Source organism: Rutilus rutilus (genome assembly GCF_951802725.1).
Source record: "Rutilus rutilus genome assembly, chromosome: 8".
Lineage (NCBI taxonomy): Eukaryota > Metazoa > Chordata > Actinopteri > Cypriniformes > Leuciscidae > Rutilus > Rutilus rutilus.
In genome coordinates this window covers 42,790,062-42,814,940 of record NC_140222.1, presented here as the reverse complement: position 1 = coordinate 42,814,940, position 24,879 = coordinate 42,790,062, and the positions used below count along the sequence as shown (strand labels likewise).

At 39.8% G+C, this 24,879-nt stretch overlaps 1 protein-coding gene across 2 annotated transcripts in view; it reads right to left on the bottom strand.

Annotated features, from left to right (window-relative positions):
- The window catches only part of hps3 (HPS3 biogenesis of lysosomal organelles complex 2 subunit 1), a 33,205-nt gene extending 9,426 nt beyond the window's left edge, over positions 1 to 23,779 (bottom strand). The window contains exons 1-13 of one of the 2 annotated variants that reach the window (XM_084416558.1): positions 23,447 to 23,760; positions 21,660 to 21,881; positions 17,844 to 18,137; positions 15,987 to 16,164; positions 15,813 to 15,895; positions 15,341 to 15,527; positions 14,290 to 14,371; positions 10,881 to 11,035; positions 10,617 to 10,718; positions 8,095 to 8,203; positions 6,658 to 6,866; positions 6,411 to 6,588; positions 1,186 to 1,419 (exon numbers count right to left, since the gene is read on the bottom strand). In XM_084416558.1, coding sequence (XP_084272684.1) covers positions 1,186 to 1,419; positions 6,411 to 6,588; positions 6,658 to 6,866; positions 8,095 to 8,203; positions 10,617 to 10,718; positions 10,881 to 11,035; positions 14,290 to 14,371; positions 15,341 to 15,527; positions 15,813 to 15,895; positions 15,987 to 16,164; positions 17,844 to 18,137; positions 21,660 to 21,881; positions 23,447 to 23,681 — 2,268 coding nt within the window. In that variant the 5' untranslated portion in view covers positions 23,682 to 23,760. Of the gene's footprint in view, positions 1 to 1,185; positions 1,420 to 6,410; positions 6,589 to 6,657; positions 6,867 to 8,094; positions 8,204 to 10,616; positions 10,719 to 10,880; positions 11,036 to 14,289; positions 14,372 to 15,340; positions 15,528 to 15,812; positions 15,896 to 15,986; positions 16,165 to 17,843; positions 18,138 to 21,659; positions 21,882 to 23,446 lie in introns of both variants that reach the window. The other variant, XM_084416559.1, reaches the window with a different exon arrangement.
- Positions 23,780 to 24,879: the final 1,100 nt, after the last annotated feature.

Genomic DNA, 24,879 nt, shown 5'->3' with positions numbered 1-24,879 from the left:
CAACAAGCCCCATATGCTTAGCTACCAGTGGAGATTCTAACTGGTAGATTAGGCTCTTGCCGTGTCCGGCCCTTCTTGCAAAGGAAGGATTCGAGCGGCGTCTTCTGTTCCTCTTTTAGGTAAAAAGCCAAGTCTAACTCGTTCATTGTAGCGGCCAAAGCCGTTTCAAACAACTGGTGTTCATCCATAGCCATCTTGCAATGTTTACTAATGACTTCGACTTCACAGCGCTGTCGTCATCTCGCCTCTGGCCCGCCTATATCAGATAACCCGATGTGATTGGTGCAGCTCAGATCGAGGGGCATATTTAATGAGTATCATTACTCGACGGCAGAGTAGTCTCAAGTACTACAACACTATCCGAACTGCACACTAGGATACTACTCGAGTACTCCTACTACTTTTACCATATCTTTCTATGGAAAAAAATAGTTTGATAAAGTCGTAACGTATGCAGTTCTGAATTTAGCAAACTTGTTCTGATGTGTTTTTTGCGCCCATATATCTTGATTTTTTTAGGGCAAATTAACCATAAAACCAAACATTTCCGGCCTGCTTTCCATTACTGTGAAGTCAAGTCACCTTCATTTATACAGCGCTTTTAACAATATGAATCGTTTCAAAGCAGCTTTACAGAGATAACAGGACATTAAAGTAACAGAGATTGTTTTGGCTTTATAGCAGCTCTAGAATAAAGTTATTGTCCAGCTTAAGTTAGTTTTGATTGATTAACTTCCGTCGCAAAGATCATTAGTTATAAACTTAGTTGCTAACACGACACCGTTCTAACAGAAAACCCTTAACGCGCTCCGGCCGCCCATCCGCACAACAGCAGTGCCTGGAAGTGACAGTAAAGATCCACTCTGCCAGCGTCGCGGTCTGTTTATTCCTTCAGAAAACAGTGTGTGCAGTCCTTGAGTGTGTTTAGAGTTTTCAGAGGGATTACGTACAGATCTGGGACAAATAACTAACAATGCTGCATAGTGTCAGCGCAATAATTGTTATATAAAAGTCTAGTTTTATGTTTATAGTAAGCTAGTTTTAATGAAACATTATGGGGACCCCCATGGGACTCGCTGTATGGGAGGTCAGGGACCCCTCCAGCCTGCCCTCAATTTGAACACCTTTTAAGCCCAAAAAAGCAGCCATATTCCTACATCACTTGATGAATTCCTGCTGGAATACCTCAGCGTGGCGGTCCATCTGCTGGCTGTAAGTGTGCAGGTCCCCCTCCCGCAGGGCCAGGGAGGCGATACACAGGGACAGGGTGATGGACGGGGCCCCGGGGGCCTCCAGCTGTCTCAGGAGGGCAATGGCCCCGTCAGGGTCCGCCTTCAGCATGGACGGGCTGCTCACAACATGAGGAAGCTGAGCAGGTTCAGCCACACTAAAGATCTCCAGGACTTTATCAGCCATGTCCTGCAACACACACACACACCACACAGGATGAGTGTTACAACAATGTCATCATTTGACATAACCGTTACATAATAACAATTATACTCAGTTTTAAAAGAGGATTGCAATGTTGTCACAAAGACTTTGTGTAATTTCATTATTCTTAACCAATAAATAAATTCATGAAACTGAATTAAAAGGTAAATAAATGCATTCTAATAATAATTACAAAACTGCTGTTAAATTTGTGCGTTCTTTTGAGTTCAACCAAGAGGTCAATCTGTGCATTTTAGATCCACTATTGGTCAAATGTGTTTGTGCTATGCAAATCTGCAGGCCATGACGGAGCAGGAAGTTTAATGTGACTGTAAATTATCCCCTAAATTAAATAATTAATTAATTAAATATTCCAGGTGCAGTACAAGTTGAGCAGAATCGAGTCGACAGCATTTGTGGCAGTATTTTGATCACCACAAAACATAAAAAAAAACCCCACCTAATTACTTCTTGTGGCCTGCGTATTCACAACGAGTACAAATAGCGATGCAGATTAACACTAGGCGATTTCCTAGGCAGATATTGACTTATATATTAAGGACTATATTAGGGGGAAGCACAGGCGAAGCACTGCTACTTGGGCGTGATATCTCTGAGCCCAAGTAGCAGTGCTTTGCCTGTGCTTCCCCCTAATATAGTCCCAAGTCAATATCTGCCTAGGAAATCGGCTAGTGTTAATCTGCATCACTATTTGTACTTGTTGTGAAAACGCAGGCCACAAGAAATAATTAGGTGGGTTTTTTTTTTTTTATATCACTTTTACTCAGGACATGCTAGCTGGCAACAAAGGATTCCATTCATTATGCTAAGCTAAGCTAGGGCCGACCCTGTCAAACTAAAACAATGCATGCACTGAGACAAAAATGCATTTGCCCACCTATCTAACTGTAGGAAAGAAGGTGAATAAGCCCTATTTCAAAAAACGGTGGAGTGTTCCTTTAAGCAGACGTCTAAAATGGCGTAAAGGCATCAGATCATCCAGTTTAAAAGTACATTGAAATTCATTCCAAGTGTGAGGGGCAGAAAAACTGAAAGCAGATCTACCCAATTCAGAGGAGATCTTTGGGATCTGTGGTAATAGCCATCCATGAGCTCTGGTCTGATAACCAGACCTTCTAACAGCTAAAAGTGCATTAATATAAAATGGTAGTTTGTGCAAAAGAGCTTTGTACACAAAAAGTGCAAAATGCATTTCTCTACGAGATTTTAAGGGCAGCCAATTTGCTTTCTGATAAAGTGTGCAGTGATGGGTACTAAACCTGTCCCCTGTAATAAAACGAATGGCACTATGATATACAGCATCGAGAGGTTTTAGAACAGAAGCAGAGGCATGCATATAGATTGTGTCTCCATAATCAATGATAGGTAAAAAAGTGGATTCAACTATTTGTTTTCTAGTATTTAGAGTCAAACTAGATTTATTTCTATAAAAGAAACCCACTCTAACTCTTTGTCACGGGCGTGCAACAAGATGAACCCAAGCGCAGACAGTACACAATACAAACGGGATTTATTTATATAAAACAGAAAACAAAACCCACAAGGGGGCAAAACAACACAGGTAACGGGTGACTAGACTGACAAGGCTTAACTATATAAAGACAATAAACTTCACTAACAAAAACTCTAGACAAGGTATTCACAGCAACAACAAGCATAGATAAACATTTCACAATGAACCGACAAAGGATAGCAAACACAAGGGGATTAAATAGGGACAAACTAATGAGGGAAACAGGTGATAATTAGGAGGAGATAATTACTAAATGAGGGTAACAAGGAGGGCGGGGCTGGGAAACGAGACAACACAAGCACATGGCCAAACTAATGACCAAGCGCTTGTACACAAAACATGGGTCTGTCATGATCCTGCCACAAGACTAGAGAACTACTAAAACACAAGGCAGAATCATGACACTCTTAGTTTCTTTACCAACTCATCAACATGCGTTTTAAAGGAGAGCCTGTCATCAATCCAAATCCCCAAATATTTATAAACATAAACACGGTCAATAGATTCCACCATCCAATGTGGAAAAACATAAATCATCACCTGTTTTCTGTTGTTTATTTGAAAAAAGCATATACTTGGTTTTGCCTACGTTAACTACCAGTTTCAATTCAACAAAGACCTTCTGTGTAGCTGTAAAGGCAGATTGTAGCTCAGAATGGGCCTGGTCAGCTGTAGGGGCAATAGCATAAATAACCGTATCATCAGCATAGAGGTGGAGTTGACAATTTTTTATAGCTGAACCAATATTGTTGATATAAATAGAAAAAAGAACTGGACCTAAAATCGATCCCTGTGGGACGCCCTTCAAAAGCTCAAGAAAACCTGATTTGACACCATCAGTGGAAACACACTGTGCTCTATTTGTCAGATCATTTTGAAACCATCTGCAGGCCGCCAAGTCTAGTCCAATTGATGACAGTCTATTTAGGAGTAAAGAATGATCCACAGTGTGTCGAAGGCCTTAGATAGATCTATAAACAGGGCTGCACAATGCTTCTTTTTATCCATACCACTCCAGTACCCGAGTAAAAGCAGAAGTGGTGTTATGACCAGGTCTGAAACCTGACTGATATGTTTTCAAAATGCAATGTTCGTCTAAAAAGGAGCGCAACTGCAGATTTACTATTTTCTGAAATATTTTCACAAGACATGAAAGCCTTGAAATGGGTCTATAATATGTTTAAATCTCTGGGATCACCACATTTAAGAAGTGGACGTACCAGGGCCGTCTTCCAAACCGTAGGAATTATTCCTGTTAACAAGGATACATTAAAAATGTGGGCAAGTGGCTCAGCAATAATAGTTGCAGCAAGATGCAAAAGACAGGGATTAAGATCATCTGCTCCAGTAGCAGTTTTTATATCAATAGTTAAAAGAGCTTTGAAAACTTCCTCGGAGCTAACCTAAGGAAATGAAAAAGATGGGTTCACAACTTCACCTGACAAATTATTGGAAGAGAGAGCTGTTTCTCTTAACTTGGTTCTAGCTACACAATCAGACCTTTCTGGGAGCACCACAATCATTACAAGTTCCACCCTCAAACAAATTACCAGCCGTAACAAAATGTTGGTTAAACGCATCACATATTTCAATTTTGTCATTTACAGTTTTAGAATGAAATGTAATCGTATTAGGCAGAGAGGAGTGGCAACTTCGTTTGAGGTATTTTACGGCTTTCCAAAATTTAGTCGGATCACCTTGACTACTAGAAATTGTATTTAAATAGTAACTTTTTCACAGAGATGGTGCACTTGTTTCTGAGTTGTTTAAATGTAAGCCAGTCACTACATAGTCCAGTTTGCCTGGCTTTTAGACCAAGCTTTATTTCTTAACTGCAACAATTCTGAAAGTTCTGTAGTGAGCCATATCTTTCGTTATACTAAAGATAATTAAAATGTATCCGTAAACTTTGCATTTAGTTGACAGTGTATGTTTTTCTACCTATTGTTAGAATAATGATAGTTGTATATATAGTTATAGTTGTATAAACCTTAAAAGGGACACTTCACCCTTTTGCATTAAGCTTTGCATTGTTAGAAACCCAGTCATACTATTGAATGGTTGTGCAACATTCTCTCATTTTCCCCTGAGACGGGAGAAATCCGTTATTTACCTTTTACACTTCCTCCTACAATGACGCAAAAATCGTCATTTTGCGTCATTGTCGGAGGAAGTGTCAGAGGGGGGGATTTCTGTTGAGACTACAAGCACTAGTTCCTCATCTTTCCCAGGGGGCGGGACCCGCTCACGCTACAGACCTATTACAGATCAGTGGGTGGGACTTTACTCTCTGAAACTGAAAGCAATATCCTCCATCTTGTTTGAAGCTAAGCTAACAGGCGCTGTGGAGACAGATGTAAAGTAATGACAATAGCGGAGGAGAGTACTCGATATAGACTAGAGGAAGAGGATTTCGGAAGTCTGATGCTTGAATCAGGTGTTTGTGGCTACCTTTACAAGCCGCATTATAGCGAAGAGCCACCGAGGCAGAAGACCTGCCTGCCGTGGACGAGGAGCCCGGACTGGCTCGAGTTAGGGCGGACTGGTGGCGCCGGTGATCTCACTATGCAACTACGAACCGCTACGAACACAGAGATAGAGTCCGTCTGTGGCAAAGATTTTCAACGATGACAATTTCTCCTGGACGAAATCTCTGAATCAGACGAGGACACGGACGTTTGTGTTGAGAACTATCCTAGTTTCGCACCGCATATGTTCTGACTGAACATCCAGGTACCATGCAATAATTCACCTTTTCGAAAGAAATACAAACGAGGAGTAATGAGTTCGCCAACTAACTAGACATTTTGTGTGAATGTGAAATGAATTTCAAGCTCTGGTGGTAGCTAGCCTTGTAGACGGAAGAGTGATTTCTCTTATAGGCAGATATGCGCTTTCTGGATTAGTGGGAGTGGCTTGCGGAGCTGTGCAATGTGGTGCATTGTGGGAGTTGTTGTCTTTCATACAAATGCGTCCTGAAGTTATTTTTTGTCTTTTCTCGGTCACAAAGGCACCAAATTCAAAATTTCTTTTACATTTCGACAACATATATGACCCACTTTAAATAAAAAACAATGTTCAAATGGGTGAAATGACCCTTTAAAATAAAATAAAATAATAAAATAATGTTTTTATATGACTGTTAAAAACTTGGTTATCAATAGAATAAAATAAAATGATTGATTTCAGTCCCAGCAGAATAAAACTGTAATCATATCAAATTCAAACTTTAACAGTTTGTAAACAAAAATAAAAATTAGAAATGCTTCTCCCTGTTTGAAAGCCCCCGTATCAGATGATTCTTAGGCCATTTTTAGATGATTACATTTCTATATATGCATTTGCGTAACATTTGCAATACGTGAATTGCGTTTTAGCAAATATTTGATGACCACTATATCAAAAAAGTCCATGTGTGAGACACAGGTGTTTCCTTCAGTACCTTGCTAAGCTCCTCCATGTTCTCCTCGTAGATCGAATGCTTCAGGAAGAAGAGAAATCCTTTGCCGTAACCGTTCGAGGAGCTGCTCATGGACATATTCCTCTTAATGACATCAGTCACAGTGAGGCCTGACATCTTATAGTACGGAAGAGCCAGATGATAGTCCTTCTTATCAAACCTGCGAATGAAACATGAGGTCAGAGTCTGACACAGATAAAGCCTGACCCCATGAGAGCGCGCGGCTGACCTGCTGAAGCAGTCTCCTAAGTGAGCGCAGCTCTCCTGGAAGGCCTGCTGCAGCTGCGCTCTTCTCTCCGCAGGCTCGGGGTCGGGGTCGGGGTCAGCCTCGGGGTCCAGGAGCAGGGCTGTGCGCAGGAGCAGGTGACCTTCACTCAGCAGGTGAATGCAGCTCTGAGACGACGGGCTCGACTGCTCGTATCTCCGGCTGTATTCCACCTGATGGAAACAAGGAGGAACGTTTACAACCGGCATGTGGGAAACATGGACCCTATGAAATTTAGATTCTGGATTCAGTTTTATTTAATAAATACAATTTTACTGATAAAAAGCATATATGATTAATTGAAATCATGAAACTCATACAATTTAACACCAATTTATTCAAGTAATAAAAAGGACATTTTTAGGGCCCTTTGAATTTTTTTTGTTTTTTTTTTTCAAATTCAGCTTATTTTCCCTAAATTTCCTGTTTTTATTTTATTTTTTTAATTCTGTTTTAATTGTTTAATTTAATGTTAATAATCAAAAAACATGTCTAATGAATGGAATTCATAAAACTTTAACAAAATTCAAAAAGTCGTCTTTTAACATTTTTCTGGATTTATGATTCAATCCAAAAGTATTAATAACATAAAACATTAACACTTTAATTAATCTTTTAAAATATAAACCAAATGAACATTTAACGATTTCTTTTCTTTTTTGACAAACACAGTGATGCCCAACATTTACTGTTAGAATATGAAATGACTTAAATTATTGAGTTTTATTATTATTATTTACTTATTTAATTATTTATTTAATCAGCAGTGGGAGCCTGTCCACTCATGATGGGGGAGGAGAGAGAGTAACCCAATCAGCAGTATTGGCTGATGTCTTTGTTTGGGTTGATTTCAAATATCAAGTGTTCAGCGACGATTAAAAAAAAATATATATATTTCACACACTGCACCTTTAATTTGGTTTGATGTAAGCTAATTAGCCTTAATAAAGGATTTTCTGCATGTGAGTGAGGTGAAGTGAAGTATGGTAACCCATACTCGTAATTTGTCCTCTGCATTTAACCCATTCAAGTAGTGAACACACACACACACTGCAAACCGTGACACACACACACACCCAGGGCAGCCTTTAAGCTGTGGCACCCGGGGAGCGATTGGGGGTTAGGTGCCTTGCTCAAGGGTTAAACCTTTGAGTTACCAGTCCGACTCGCAAACCATTAGCCCACGACTGACATATGTGCCCATGTGTAATTTCTGTGCCATTAGTGGCAGTGAACGATTAGCATAATCGATTTCAGATATGCCCATTCATAACTGCTGTTGGACGCTTTACACGTCAGTCTCTTCCTGTCAAAGTGTAAGAATGAGATATAAACGCCTCAACAATAGCCTGGCTCTAAAAGAGTTTGTGACAATCGAATCAATATGTGAAGCTCCAGTACTATTTCTCTGTAGAGCTGCAGTGTGGACACAGAAGTGATGACGTAGAGGTTCCAGCCGTGACCGCTGTCCGTCGGCTCTGTGGGTTTGGAGATGGAGATCTTCCTGGATCTGAGGAACAGAGAAGACAATGATAACAGTCAAAGGTCCTACCTGCACAGGTGCATTTACTGCTTGCGTTTCCTTTAGTTAAGGTGCCGCCACATTTACTATTGTTTTTGGTCAATAGGAATCAACAACCATCTGGAATTATGTGTAAGGACTAAAGATTTTTCTATGCTCACTTCGCAGTCGGTCATGCAAATGTGCCGCATTGACCAACAGAAAGCCGCTTGGTTTAAAAGTGATTTCTGGTAAACTGTGCCTCATACTTTACTATTGACAATAGACCAGTTTTGCCCACAGAAGTTTAATGAATTTCAATGAGATTTTCACTAATGTGACTGCACCTTTTGTCAGTATTCTAGGTCATTAAACAAATAATACCAATAAAACACACTTAAAGGGGTCATGATGCATTTTATATATATATATATATATATATATATGTTCCTCAAGCTTCACTTATAATGTTTATACACACACATATATTTATATATATATGCGGAAAAACAATTCTTTTCAACCTTCATTCTGAGCCTCTGTCTGAAATGATCAGTTTTTAAGGCGCGGCTCCTTCAAGGCTAGTCAGTAAATGGCCACTGTTATGATTGGCTAACGTCACTGCATAGGAAACAGTCTCAACGCTCACTGGCTATTGCACGCGAGTAAGTGTTTTGAGAACAATATCCATATAGACCACTTTTGCGTCGACGTCACAGTTACGTCACGGCGTTAGCTGGAGGCAAAACAAACGGAAAACTGGAGGCGGCCAATACAAACCAACACAGATTCGGCTACATGAGAAGGAGCTTAAATTATTATTATTGTTATTAAATGTCATCTTGTTGTGTTGTTGGGTGCAAGTATAGGCTCCAATTAGAAATTTTATCGCATAATGTTTTCTAAATTATTGTGATTATTTGTGCATCATCCATGATTGTATACATTGTTGTGATTGATTGTGTCTAGACTTTTTGAAGAACCTGGTAAGAAAGTGTAATCAAATGAATATGCTGTATCTGGAATTTTTATTTCTAGAAAATATTTACATCATTAAAATTGCACCGTAATGTCACTCTTTACATTGTCGTCTTCTGTCTGGCCGTGGCGCTGGCTAGGCAGAACTGCGGATCGTAGGCTACCACACAAGTCTTGTACGTGACCGTTTAGTACAGTTATAGGCATCTAAATATGTATTTGCCCTCAGTTTCTCTTTACTCTCGGTTTCTCTATCGGGTAGGTGTAGAAGTCAGGCCACTCAACCGGAGGTAGCGTTGACGTTAATCCTGTCAGATCGTCCATCCATTGAATGAGCGTGTATGCCGGGTCAGCCAATCTGGGATGTCCGTTAAAATTAACTTTTGCAAATAACAATCGCGGTCCTGGACAGTGAGTGACCTTGTCAAAAACAAGCTAACAAAACTTGCACACTAACGTTAGTGAAGCGGCCAGAGGGATCGTTCTGCCTCCACCTAAGCTCCGCCCACAAAAAAACTTCACCATGTTTACCAACTGAAAAGGTAAACATTTAAAACCGCCATTTGCAGACAAAGCATTATGAAATCATTTAATTATGGTTTGTAATGCACCTGCTGTCAGATCCAATATAGTCGCTGCTTTCTTTGCGAACTCTCCATTACACTTTGCCTCGATTACAAAACAAAATGTTCCGAACAAACATATAATCCTCTGATGTGAACCGGGACGCCATTAAAATAAACCAAGTCTCAAAACTGAACGCGCATCTGTATACTGCATCAGTGTAGACAGCGTCAGTGATTATAATAGGTTTTATTTGCTTTTGACGCAACGCTCACATCCAGCGTAGACACATCAGTCAGCCGTTAAGTGACGCCAGTGGGCGGAGTCTATGCTGCGATGATGTATCACTATTCGTCGATGTCTTTCTCTGGAGGAAATCATATGCAAATGAATTTTCGTGTGTTGCGCCACAGATCCCGCAATATCAAAACAAGCCGTTTTTGGAGCTTTATTAAATAAATGATTTGTTTATAATGAGGAGGATGTTTTAAGCTATATAAATCTTGCAGGGTGTTTTAATAGTATAAAGACCACTTCTATATCAAAAGATCAAGGCACATTTTGATTTCTAATGTCATGACCCCTTTAAATGGAGGGACAACGAATTACTTGTTAATTTGCCAGACTGAAAGGGGTTGTGGGATTAGTACAGCTGTGGTTGGTTAAATTCAGCTATATAGTGTTAAAGTGTTCTCTACATAAGAGGAAGTCATGAACCATACTGAGAGGTTCTTGTCTCATTTATGATGAAGTCACGTCTGAACAAAACTGAGATGTTATGAAGGACTGCATGCAGGTAACACTCACAGTGGGTTAGGAGGAGTTTTAGGGCTCGTTTCAGAGCGGCCCACTGTTAGGATCATGCTACTCGCTAACTTACAGGAAGGACCTGGACAGAAGGCTTTCCAGAGTCGGCGTTGAGGACGGCTCTAGACCTACAGCTACTAAAATGCCTGTCAGGGCCCTGAGTTCCCTCGATTCACTACAATAAGAGTTACAGGCCGTGTTTACTCAGTGCACTACCATTCATCTACAAACCAAACAGCAACGTCATACTGAAAGAATCAGGCAGTCAAAACGTAAGTTCATGCACTCGGAAATGTGTACTCAGGATATAAGCGTGATCGTGAACAAGCACACGTACGTGTTTTTGCGGGCTGATCTCTCGATGTCCTCTTTGCTGTCCACGTCTGCTGCTGTCAGGAGAACAACATGATTCCCATCCTGACAGAGAACCTTGAGTCCGATGAAGAGCTGGATCCGCAGAGCGCACACCTCCATCGTGGAGGGTGGACAGGCCTGATGGGACAGCGCTCACATGTTCAGACAACTAGTGCTGAAGTCAATATGAGTGGTTTGCATGGCCTTGATTCGAGAGTCGCTTTACCACAGTTGGTTCTAAGAAACGGTGAGCAGTTAAAGGGATAGTTCACTTTGAAATTAATTTTTGATATGTTTTAGCTTACCTCAAGGGCATCCAAGATGTAGGTGTCTTTGTTTCCGCAGTAGTTTCAATTTTGATATTTTTAGGTCAAACCGTTCTTGTCTGTCAGTCATATAATGCATGTCGATGGTCACTGTCTCAAAACACAAGCACAGAGTCCAAATTAAAACAATTCCCCATCGTCCAAATGAAACAATTCCCCATCATAAGTACACATTGATGGCCTAAGACACGAAACGAGCGGTTTGTGTGAGAAAACGAACAGTATTTATATAGTTTTTAGCTCTTGAAAACAGCACACGTCCAAATGATCGGGCGGCGCGGGCGAGTATAGATGTATACATAGATGTCGCCTTGGCTACGGATTCGTTCCAATGAACTGCAGTAGCGAAGGCGACATCTAGTGTATACATCTATACCCGCATAGATATATACACTAGATGTCGCTTTGCTACGGTTTCGTTCCAATGAACTGCAGTAGCCAAGGCGACATCTATGTATATATCTATACCCGCCCGCGCCGTCAGATCATTTGGACGTGTGCTGTTTTCAAGAGATAACAACGATATAAATACTGTTCGTTTTCTCACACAAAGCGCTCGTTTCGTGTCTTAGGCCATCAATGTGTACTTATGATGGGGAATTGTTTAATTTGGACGATGGGGAATTGTTTTAATTTGGACTCTGTGCTTGTGTTTTGAGACAGTGACCATCGACATGCATTATATGACTGACAGACAAGAACGGTTTGACCTAAAAATATCAAAATTGAAACTACTGCGGAAACAAAGACACCTACATCTTGGATGCCCTTGAGGTAAGCTAAAACATATAAAAAATTAATTTCAAAGTGAACTATCCCTTTAAACTTTAACTTGAGCTTGTTTCGGCACGATTACAAACCGTTCTCGCTTCTCAGTTGGCTCTATGTGTTCTGGTAGAATGCGTGCACACGTCTATTCCCTGCCTACCAGGTTCTCTCTGTATCTGGCCAAGCGCACTATTTGAGCGGCGTAAACACAAGTTAATAGAGGGTATGAGCGTGACGTCACGGTCGGCCGGAGTGACTGCGGTCACACACACTGAGTGGCAGAAACACTGAGCGACAGCATTGGTTGTTTTCAGCGTGAATGCCGTGAAAAACACACATCTAAAACAGGAAAGAGCATTGAGAACTAGATTTGACAAGAAATCTGAGGTATATTTTTACAGACTACCAAAAACTACAGAACAGAGAAGACAATGGATCGCTGTAATTCACGGAAACCACAGGATCCAGGCAGTGAAAGGTGGATTTGCAGTTATCATTTTGTCTCGATATGTTGAATTTTGGAGTAAGATTATACCCTATATTGTATTGTTATATATTGTATTGACAGCTCCTCAATTCAATATTTACCATCTTATATTCTGCATAATTGGACGTTTTTAAATAAACACTGACAAAAAAACTATAGAAGTTTTAGGGCTGGATGATATGACGATATATATATATATATATATATATATATATATATATATATATATAACATTGATATAAGTGATCACATGGATTTGACCTATATTGTGTTTATATAAAACGTTCACAGGCAAATTTGCTTTATTTATTTCCCCGGCGTCGAAATCAGGCACATATAAATGTCTGGAAACACGATTGTCAATATCACTGGATCACTGGATCTTTGGTAAGTTGTGAGGAACACTATATTCGAGTCCAACCTTTAATTTAAACTGATAATCGTTTGTTTTACTGGCGTTTTCAGTTTCCCCTGTTAACTCCAGTCACACAGCAGCTTTTCTGCCACTCAGTCCGGCTGAGGGAGCGTGATCCGGCGGGAAAGTGACATCAATGCAAAACCTCTATAGAAGTTAGAAATATCTGATCATTCTCCATTTGGTCGTTATTTACATCTCATACCGTCTGTAAACTTTTGCGTCACCAAGGCAACGACTGACACATTTGTATTACAATGCAAAGAGCTCCATTATCAGTCCCACAGCAGAAAAATAAACCGTATCCGTACTGGCTGGGTCGGACCGGCACAGAATCAAATTATTATGCAATGAGATTGGTTTGGCCCGAAGGTGGAAAAGTGGCTTTGGCGTCTTGCCATGTGTTTCCGCGGCTCATAAAGATGCGGTCACATTACCGGACTCGGATTAAAGGCGAAATCCAGTCATTTCAATAGGAATCCGTGCAATTGGGAATTTTATGTAATGTGACCACACTGTCGAGATATGGCTTAAAGGGTTAGTTCACCCAAAAATGAAAATTCTGTCAGTAATTACTCACCCTCATGTTGTTCCAACCATGTAAGTCTTTAGTTCATCTTCGGATCACAAATTAAGATATTTTTGATGAAATCTGAGAGCTGTCTCACTCCTCCATAGGCTTTCAGAGGGACCGAAACTCGCCGGCCCAGAATAGTTAATAGTACAGTAGATGGCGGTAATACTCCCAAGGAGTGAGCAGCCAAGGAGTGAGCAGCCAGTAACAAGTAAGTTAGTAGTAGAAGAAGAACGCCGTAATCTCAGTTCTCGCGCATGCGTCCTGGCGCTCCCGTGAACTCTCGTCAGAGGCCCACATTGAAGAACACTAATAGTTGGATAAAGTCGATATTTTTGTTGTTTTTCCGCACAAAAAGTATTGTCGTCGCATGATAAACTTAATGTATAGCCACTGTAGTCACTTGGACTATTTTAACAATGTTTTTAATAACTATTCTGGGCCGACGAGTTTCGGTCCCTCTGAAAGCCTATGGAGGAGTGAGACAGCTGTCAGATTTCATCAAAAATATCTTAATTTGTGATCCGAAGATGAACGAAAGACTTACATGGTTGAAACAACATGAGGGTGAGTAATTACTGACAGAATTTTCATTTTTGGGTGAACTAACCCTTTAAAGTCCCTGCTTCTGAGTAGGTTTACGGGATATTTTTAGCCATTTTGTCTGATCTGGCAGTTGAAAATCTGACGTAAAGTAATAGCACACAAGCCACATGATGTATCATTCAAGTTCGAAGCACAAACGGTGCAAGTGAGGGGTTTAATAGTAGCACTGAGTTTGAAGATTGTCAGGGAAAAAAAGAGAAAATAGACTTGTGTTACCTTCATGGTGGTGTCGATGTATGGGTCATCGACCCGAGCCGCTACCGCACTGCACCTGACGGTGAAACACTGGAGAGCATTCCTACAGTAAACATAACCACAAATAATTAAGACCAACTTCTCTGTTTTATGCCAAAAGTCGGCATGAAATGGAAATTCACCTCATCTATTTTCTAGATGCATGATATTATGAACGACTCTTTTTTTTGGGCCTTGTAATTTTACATTTAAAATGTCATAACTTCATCTTTCGGTGACAGGACAGACTTCTCTCTATTAACGTATGCCGGACTTCTCTAATCATTTTGTCTGCATAAACCCTCCTCATTTTTACAAGAGAAAAACTTCATGAGATTTAATTTGCGCTGGTCTTTTCTTCCCTATTGTGTCGTATATCTGAGTGAAACGCATCACGAACAAGAACAAATGTGGGCGGGGCTTTATATTGTCTGTGGGGAATTGATTGGATGGCTGTGTTTGCTTTTGGCTGATCTCATGTGATTGACAGGTTATAGCCCCGCCCTCATCATCAGAGAAGAGAAGAGATGCTGCAAGAGGAAGTTATTCTCATTCAAGATTACCAGGAACATGTACTTAAAATAATAATGATGTGCACAGATAAAGATCAGTTTTGACTTCATAGTGACTTCTTGAAAAAAAAAAATCAGTTTTGACTTCATAGTGACTTTAAGATTTGCCTTCATCCAATCAACAACAGATAAATTGAACCAAGTTCCAATCGATAATCCGTTTTGCTCAGATGTATATCACAATATGGTAGAAAAGATCTGTCATTACTTCCATTACACTGAGAAATTAATGTTGTGTATACTGCTCTTTAGTACAAATATATAAATATAAACGCCAACGTTTGACCAATCACAGTGAGCTATGGAACAATACATAATAAGACAAAATAAGAGCGTGAAAAACCTGCTCATCTCACCATGTACTGTGTCACAGCACACAAAGACAGCAATTATTAACCTTAGTTTATCAGTCAAGAAGAGCCGTATGTGAACAGTGAACAGCGGGAATGTATCCGCCCTACCTGGTGATGATGTAGAGGAACTGGTCACTAAGCACAGCCTGGTGGGTCTTTTCTGGGTACTGGTAGGTAGACACGAGCTCCACGGCGTTCTTCACACTGTACATGTAGCCGATGTTCGGCAACGAGAAGAAAACAAACATACAAGTAGGTTCCCCAACTGTGGAGATGGAGGCTTCTTCCTGTTTACCTGTTTACCAGAGAGAGGTGTGAGTGAACGAAGCACACTATGGGCCCTATTTTAAGGATCTAAGCACATGGTCTAAAGCGCAAGGGCACTTAGTACATGTCAGAATCCACTTTTGCTAGTTTAACGACGGGAAAAATGGTCGGCGCTCCCGGTGCAAGGTCTAAAAGTGTTGCCACTATTCTCTTAATGAGTAATGGGTGTGTTTTGGGCGTAACGTGGAATAAACCAATCAGAGTCTCATATTCTATTCCCTTTAAAAGCCAGTTGCGCTCGCCAACAACTTACCAGTAAACATGGGGTGGAGCTGTAGGGAATGCAAATGTGTCTCCTCAACACTGCAACCTTGGAAGAAATCAGGCGCAAACCTCCTAGACAGGGCAAACAAGAGAGGTGACGTCTGACAAACACACACACGTACACACACACACACCACATTCAGAAAGCAGCTCTTCATTATACCTGAATAAGATGTAAACCACGCTCATGTCTCCTCGGCTCTCCGCCTCCATACCAGTCCACTCCAGGACCAGAGAGATGCCACACTCCTGGGCTTCATTACCCAACATCTCCTGATGCTTCGGGAACAGAAAGAAGTCCTCTTGCTCATGGAGAGGGCTGAATCCATCTTTTTTCATCTCTAGAAAACAATATATATATAAAAAGGTTGGAAATAACACTTGTTGCAACTCGTTTCCCAAAAGAATTGCAAGCCAAAGTAGATCGTAGAGATCTTCTGTGACAGTGTCTTCTACTGTCTAGATAAGCCCAAAGTGTATTTCCTTGTTTTTTTTTATGCAAAACATACTTTGGGCTTTAACTCATCCTTCCCTCGACTCATTTTGACCCAGAAAATATTTGTGAAAAAAAAAAAGAGAAAGAAAGTAGGGTTCATCGGAGGACCCCAGGACTTTTGTCACACTTGAACCACGAATACACAAAAAGAAAATGTAATGGACTCGAGGAGTTTTGTGGTTGAAATTTAAAAAAGTAACAAATCCTTCCATCACGGGTCAATTTGACCCCCATAGGAATGAATGGAAAATTTTCATAGAAAAACCTAAAAATGCTCAAAATTCTAACTAAAATTGCTAAAACTTTACCAAAAAATTCTTTTATAATGTCTACATGTGTATCTGAACGCATACTGAATGAACTGGCTTTAGGACCCAGCGGAACAGCTTATTTGCTCCATATAGAGCTATAGACCTTATGCACCAGAGAAACGAGGGCGCCGCCATCTTTAGAATATTGTCTTTGAACTTCCGTTTTTGCGGTCGCTCTGTATATCTCTATGGAATCGCTGTCCAGGAGTAATTGGCTTTTGAAGTGGATTTACTTAAAGGGATAGTTCACTTTGAAATTAATTTTTGATATGTTTTAGCTTACCTCAAGGGCATCCAAGATGTAGGTGTCTTTGTTTCCGCAGTAGTTTCAATTTTGATATTTTTAGGTCAAACCGTTCTTGTCTGTCAGTCATATAATGCAGGTCTATGGTCACTGTCTCAAAACACAAGCACAGAGTCCAAATTAAAACAATTCCCCATCGTCCAAATGAAACAATTCCCCATCATAAGTACACATTGACTCTGTGCTTGTGTTTTGAGACAGTGACCACAGACCTGCATTATATGACTGACAGACAAGAACGGTTTGACCTAAAAATATCAAAATTGAAACTACTGCGGAAACAAAGACACCTACATCTTGGATGCCCTTGAGGTAAGCTAAAACATATCAAAAATTAATTTCAAAGTGAACTATCCCTTTAATGTAAAGTTAACGAAAGTTAGCATGAGGATTGTAATGTTTAAAGCAGATGTCTTAACAAATTCCAGTAGACCGGGAAGATTTTAAAACGAGCCGTTCATTTACAAATAGGCAAGATCACTGTGAAAATACAGACTGGAAGTCAAAAGACAACGAGCGCAGCGTTGAAAAGGGGCGGGTCTACATAAGGTCTATAAGGCCGTCTAGTGGCAAGAGTCATGAAATATCATGAGTATAATTTTAGGGCTTCGGGTCATTTTGACCCGCGAGGGAAAGATGTGTTGGGCAATTCCACGCAAAACTGTCACATCCATAACGCCAACACAATGCCATGGTATTTAGTTGGCGTTATGGATGTGACAGTTTTGCGCGGAATTGCCCTGTTACAGGAAGGATGAGGGTTAGGTTTATGATGCATATGAGAAGTACATTTAATTTAAGTAGTTTTTTGCCATTTTTCTTAAGACTTTATTAGATAGTACAGTGAAGAGAAAGGAAACAATGGGAGAGGAGAGAGGGGGGAACTGTTCATACTAGCTCTGATAATACCTGCATCTTCATCTAAGCTGGGTTCAGTCATGATATCTTCTGGCAGCAGTGAGTGTTGCTCTGCTGTGTTGTCCTGGCTGCTCTTCTGCAGCGGGGTGAGCTTCACCACCAGGACCTCCAGCTCCGTTTGAAGGGCCACGTATCCAGCACAGAAGGCCACCTGAGACGGGCTCCAGCCCTGGATGTGAAGGATGAGGACCCTCTCGAAGTCCAGCACAGAGAACTGCTCGCTCAGCGTCTGCCGCTTCAGACTGAAGACCACCAAACTCTTGGCACAGCCCACTAGAAGATCACCTAAAGCAACAGAGGACTCAGTTACATGCATCTCAGGTAAATGTGCAGAGTGGACTGGGAGTAAACCATTGGTAAGTCAACTCCCTTGTGTATGTAAACATAAGCTGAGTCCCGATCCTCCGAAGGCCGAACGCATCACAGCGGCGTGGCAAACGTCCCAATTCTAAGCCTTCTTCGAATGTGGCCTACAAATGCATCCTTCTTTTCCTGGGAGGATTGAACGAATGGATCCTTCGCAGCCTAGCCCATCCCAAGAGTCATTGGGCACTGGTGATGATTGAATTTGTTTTTTTATTTTTTGAGAAAATGCCAGATTACACTCCTTATTGTAAGTATTGTTGGGTCAGGGCTCGACAATAAAGACTGCACAATGGGGAACCAGCAAAAACGACACTCGGGACATCATGTGCACACGTTATTTGCACACGTTTTTAAAGGGATGGTTCGGAGTAAAATCAGCCTAGGGTCCTTTGCACCATGACCTCGAGCCAAACACCCTCCAGAAGCCTTTTTCCCCTTGGTTGAACATTTTTAAAGTTAGAGCTTATTTAGAGACATCAGCCGAATGGTTTAGTGCAGGCGCTAATGGATCCAAGGATGTATCTGGTAAATTACCCCACTAATAATGCCCAGAATGGTGCCAAACTTCTACAGTAGTACAAACCGGTTCTGTACTCATAAAACGAGGCATTGGAAAGTTTGTAAGTACATCAGGAGTTTATTTAAATAACACTTGGCTGACGGCTAATGCTACCGCTAACCCGGACATCGACGTCACTTCAGTGATTTGAGAAAAGCACATAAAAGTCCTGGCAGAAAGCGATGCATAAGGATGTAGTGTATTTTTATATAGGGGCTGTTTGGCTTGATAGACAAAATTGTCAAAATGCCAGTTTCAGTGTATCCTCGTAAACATAGTCTGTTATGTCTTACGTGAACATAAACAGCAGAGAAATAAAGCGCATGTGTATCAGTATATTGGATCTGTGCAGCTCTTAAAGAGACAGCAGCCTAATAACCCTGCTGCTGTTTTTAATGTTAAACAACAAAGAACAAAGAAAAAATTCACTCACTCATTCACTGAGGAACTTTTATACCTTTAATAAGGATTAATCTATGTGTAATTTATGCAGAGAAGACTATATAGTGTTATTTTACATTTGATTATTCAACTTCTGTACCTGAAAACTACTGTTACACCCTGAAAAACACGAAAAGCAATGCTTATTTAATTTCTATGCTTTGTTCTACTGTATTTATTTGTGCTATTGCTATCGTAATTTTATTATTTGATCTTATTTTATTACTGACAGGCCCGTTCACACCAAGAATGATAACTATAAAGATAACGATAATGAAACGGTATGAAAAGGTGTCACTCACCAGTTGGCTGGTAACATTATCATGAATTCTAACAATGCATGAATGTGAACGATGCTCAGTGACAAGACGACACAAAAGGGTAATTTCATTACTCTTGCTGTGAGGAAAGTTTTGTGTGCGCATCTGAAGCACGCTTCATTAGCCCAGTAAACATAGTCGGTTATGTCTTATATTGGATCCGCGCATTCCCTCTTAAAGAGACAGCAGCCTGATAAACAGGAGGTTATATTGTATTTATTTGTGCTCTATGTACGTATATTATATATAATGTAATGTATAAGAATGTATATTAGTATGGCTAGTAGTTTTAGCTGTAGTATCGAAATTGGAATAGCTAGAGAATTGTGAATTTTCACCGGTATCTAAAATGTTGGTGTCATTATTGCCTGTTTTTGCCTGTATAGCCGCAATTTATTATTTTTTTTTAATAAATAAAGGTACATTTTCTTAAGTCACCAGCCATTGGCAGGTGTGGCAAAAAGTTAGTTTTAGACCCTGGTTATCTGTATAGTTATCGTTCTTGATGAGAACGGGCCTTTAGGCCAGTAGTTTTTGGTGTCATAGCCTTATTTATTAAGGTTATGGGCCAAAAACAATGAAAGCAATAACTAGGCCTGTTTTATTTGAATTATTTATTACTTTTTTGTTGTGGGGCCAGTCAAAATGTTAACCACTGGCCCAACTGGGACAGTAAAAAAAAATCCTTAGCGTTGAATCCTTAGTGTCGAATATCTAACCATACAAATGTTTTTTATTTATTTTATTTTTAAATGGTTCGATTTCTTTTAAAAGCTGTTTATATATAATTTATACTCTTTATTATATACAGAAATGGACCATGGTGAACATATTTAGGCAGGTTGTGAATCCTGTTTAGTTTTCAGACAGTTGAATATAACTAGTCCAGCACAAACGTTACTAAGCTCAGTCCGACCTTGGAAGGACGCAGCCTCTGAATTGGGACGCAGCTTGAGAGTCCATAAGCAGCCTGACATGTTGACTTCTGGCTTAACCAATGGTGTGAGTTTGGGGGACGTCCCATTTGTCTGAACTTCTTCAATGTATTTGTAATGTTATACTTGTCTGAAGTGTTAAACCCAGGTGTTTAGGCTATGGATATATAGTAGGGCTGGGTAAAAAAAATATTGATTTCTCAATTTTGATCGATTCTCATTTTTACGAAACGATATCGATTCTTAAATCCCAAGAATCAATTAGTTGTCCTGTTTTCAGTTGATGAATGAATGTAACATTGTTGCGCGCATCCCATCCAATAAATCGCAATAATCTTTGTGCTTTGTTACTATTGATATGAAACAAAGTCTCAGATTTCAAATTACGTCCATTTTCTTACCAAATTCAAGAACATAATTACCGTTTTGTCGCTGTGGCGTGAGATCGCTCTGGCTCAGCTCAAGAAGCACATGATCTTCTCTTCCGCCTCAATAACACCAGTTACAGCGCGAAATAAACATGAATGAGCGTCTGAAAGTGTGTTAAAAGATAGAGTACAACTTATCGAAGTCCGTATCGTGTCACATGGAATTTGCTCAATCAGTGTTTCAACCGTGGAAAAACGTTAGTAAACAATGTCATGTAATGTCACATTTACCTCAGAAAAACCATATCCAGGGACCATAAACTCGTCAGTCAGCTAGAAAAATTAACTCTAGAGAGGAGCATTTTGTTAAATATATGCACCATATCACATATTCATTATAATTTTTAATGTTTTTCAATATTTAATGCATGTTTGAATAAATCTGGAAAGTTTTTTATGACAGCCACCATTTAAATTTTTATATAATTTCATATAACTTTATTATTATAAAAATAAATAAAAGTGTATTTTAAGTGTTTGTATACAAATCAGTAAATTTTTACCTTCAATATGATAGTACGCTAATGAAGCCTATAGGCTACCACTGACTCCCATAGTTTACAGCATTAGTTAGATGTTTTCCTTGAGAAAATTTGCAATGTTTTGAACCTGATATAAAAAATAATCAATACTGAATCGAATCGAAATCGAATCGAATTGTGAAATTTGTGTCAATACCAAGCCCTAATATATAGAGCATCGTAGTATGGACACTGGAACTCCATGCTAAAGCGAGTTGATTGTGTTTGTGTTCTCACCGGTAACACTGCAGCATGCCATACAGAGCGGCGGCTCAAACAGAGGGATTTCGATGATCTCCATCTGCTCTTTGGGAGCACCGCGGAAGGACGAGCCCCGCAGGAGGTGACCCAACAGACGCACCCCGACGCGAGTCTTCTCGACAGCCTGGTACCTCCAGTTAGTGTAGGCCCTGAGATAAGTGGCCTTGTTCTTCTCTTCAATAGTGACTAGATAGTCCCCTGAGAACAAAAAACATACATGACTGCAGACTTACTGTAGAAAAGAGAACTATAAAGAACCACCTTTATTTGGACATTATCTGTACCATGGTAATCACACACGTTTTTAATATTGTAATGTGATAGTTTTCCAGTGGTATTATTTGAAATGAACGAATAATCAGTAACATCTATTACCATCATGGCGCCCCTTGTGAAAAAGAAGTGCACTTAATTTAATTTAATGTGCAATTGCATTGAACTTCAAATCTTAAAGTTTTAAACAACTGCACTTAAGAGGCATTGTAATGTTAAAAAAATAAAATGCAACTTAACACACTTAAGTACACTTTTAAAAAGTGCATTTTGTAATAATGTCACATTAAGCTTTTACTTGAAATCACGTTTTAGTAACTGTTTGTCCCGTGGTAAAGATGAACACTTATTTTGATGTGTTGACTAACATGCTAAAGCACATGTAAAGAACTTTAAAGTCAACATATTTTAAATGTACTAAACTACAACTTCATCATGACAAATGTGTGTATACAACTTTCAATAAAAACTACATTTTGACTTGCACCCATATGAACATTTTGGCCGATACCGATAATAACCGATAATTCTTAATATTTAAAAAGCTGATAACCAATATATTGGCAGATAAATCTAAATCCAACATTGTATGTAATTTTTGAGAGCCTGATTACAAAAACAAAAGTCTCATGCCATATCCCAATTACTGTGTTCTCATAATTTTACGTACAGTAGCTTAGGCTATATGACAGACTTGCACTTCACATGTTGCACTGAACTGTATTTTCCTTTTTGAAGTGATTCCAATCATATTTCAAGCAGTTCATAACCATCATGGCGAACAGTGCGCATCCGAAGTGTCTCAGCTGAAGGAAATAATACATTATTTATCGGCTGTAATATATCGGCCAAATCTTCTTGTCGGGCCGATAACGCTGAAATGTATATCATGCATCCCTAATAACATGAAAGTATATTTTAGTGTATCATAAATTCTTGTCAGTACATTTAGCAGTATACACTTTAATCAACCATTCTTCTACTTAAGTGGCTCACAAAAGCACCCTTAAGTTCAGCTAAAGTCAAGTCACCTTTATTTATACAGCGCTTTTTACAATACAGAGTGTTTCCAAAGCAGCTTTACAGAGATAACAGGAAAATAATGCAACAAAGTTTGTTTCTAGAAGAAAATAGCATCACAGTCCAGCTTAAGTAAGTTCAGTGATGGTTCATTTCTGTTGTAAAAAAGTTATTAATTTAGGTTAATTTATATAAGTCGCTCTGGAGAAAACAGTGATGTCAGTTCAGTTCTCATATAATGGTGTCAATGCAGGCAGATCAATAATATTGTTGAATATTAAATGTTAAGCCAAAAGCGAAATATAAACAAATAATTTTTCAGAGTCATTAGTTTTCAGTGTGTTCTATAATGAGTACTCTCTTTTTAAAATCATGCTACAAAGTGTACTTCTATTCCACAGGGGACCACGGTACTGTAAAAAGACTAGAGATAACACACTAATGATGTTGCAGTGCAGTGAGTGACTGACCCACAGTGCTGTGTCGGATGCTGAGCACCGAGCCCACGCTGTTGAAGCGGCAGATGAGCGGACACCCCCCCTCCTCCTCATCCTCCCGGTCCCGGAGACTGTACGCCTCGATCCTGCAGCCTCCGGCGCTCACCACGAACAGCGCCCCGCCGCCGCAGCACACAAGCCCGGGCTCCTGCTCCGCCGGCACGATGCGCTGCGACGCGAACGGGTGGCAGTTATACACGTGAACCATTTCTGCGGCGCGGACTGTGCCCTACATGTCTGTGGATCACGGAAGAGTGGTGTAACGTAAACATTGACGATTCGCATGACACGGGATTGAAAGTGGGCGTGGTTTAGCGGCCCGAAAGCTGTCTCTAATTGGTCCGGTACGATGGGACTAAATAATTATTCTGCTATTTTAACTACTTAATGTGTATTTTCAATTCATATACGATTTATGTTTCTCTGTCCTTATTTAGGTAATAATAAATTGTTTACACCCCTGCTGAAGCAACATATAGACGTTAGCGTGGTCACGGGAAAGCTGTTACTTTTCTCATCGCTGTTCAGAGCGGACCAATCACAGTAGAGAACTAGAATTTTTAAAGATCCTTTTATAGAGATTGATGCGGCGGATTTTTATTTGTGTGCCAGAAACCAATAACTAATGTTGCAAGATTTAAACAATTATATGTGGTCATGTTCAAATGTTTTAAGCAGGACAAAAAAAATCCTACAGAGATTTGAATGCGTCACAATGGAGGACTCGGCTTCCTGAGCCGCTAAGCGCCTCCTGTGGAGGAAAAACAAATATGACACAAACATTACATTGAACATTCACCGCACAATGCTGGATGTGTTTAATAGTCCTGATCAATATCACATGCCTCACAGTCTTGTGACGGTCAGCACAAAATCATTAACAACGTGAGCTGTCAGTTCACTTGCCCGCCGAAAATCAGTTTATGAATTGATATAATTAGTCAAAACAAACAGTCGAGGAAAACTGGTGTGTGAATCTGTAAAGAATGGTAAAATGTACTGACTTCCTGGAAAAAAAAAGAAAAAAAAAAGCAATATAATGGCATGGGGTTGCTGACCATATATTGGTTTTCATATCTGTCTATCAAAGAACTTGGGTTATGATTGGTTTCTTTCATTGTTTATTATTTTACTGATTAGGCCTATTACTTTTATTTCATCATTTTGTTATATTCAGGACAGTTTTACTCTCAACTCTCTTACCTGCAAACTTATCTGTGTGCAAATGTACTAATTGTGCACACCAAATATTAATCTGATTTGGTTAATAAAATGTAATTGATAAAAACTGTTCATTGCATTATATTTGAAACCATCCTCATTTTAATGTTCAATTTATGTTCTAAAAAATCTGAAGGCCGTCCATCACTTTGACAGATTACACTGAGGGTGATCTATTGTACTGG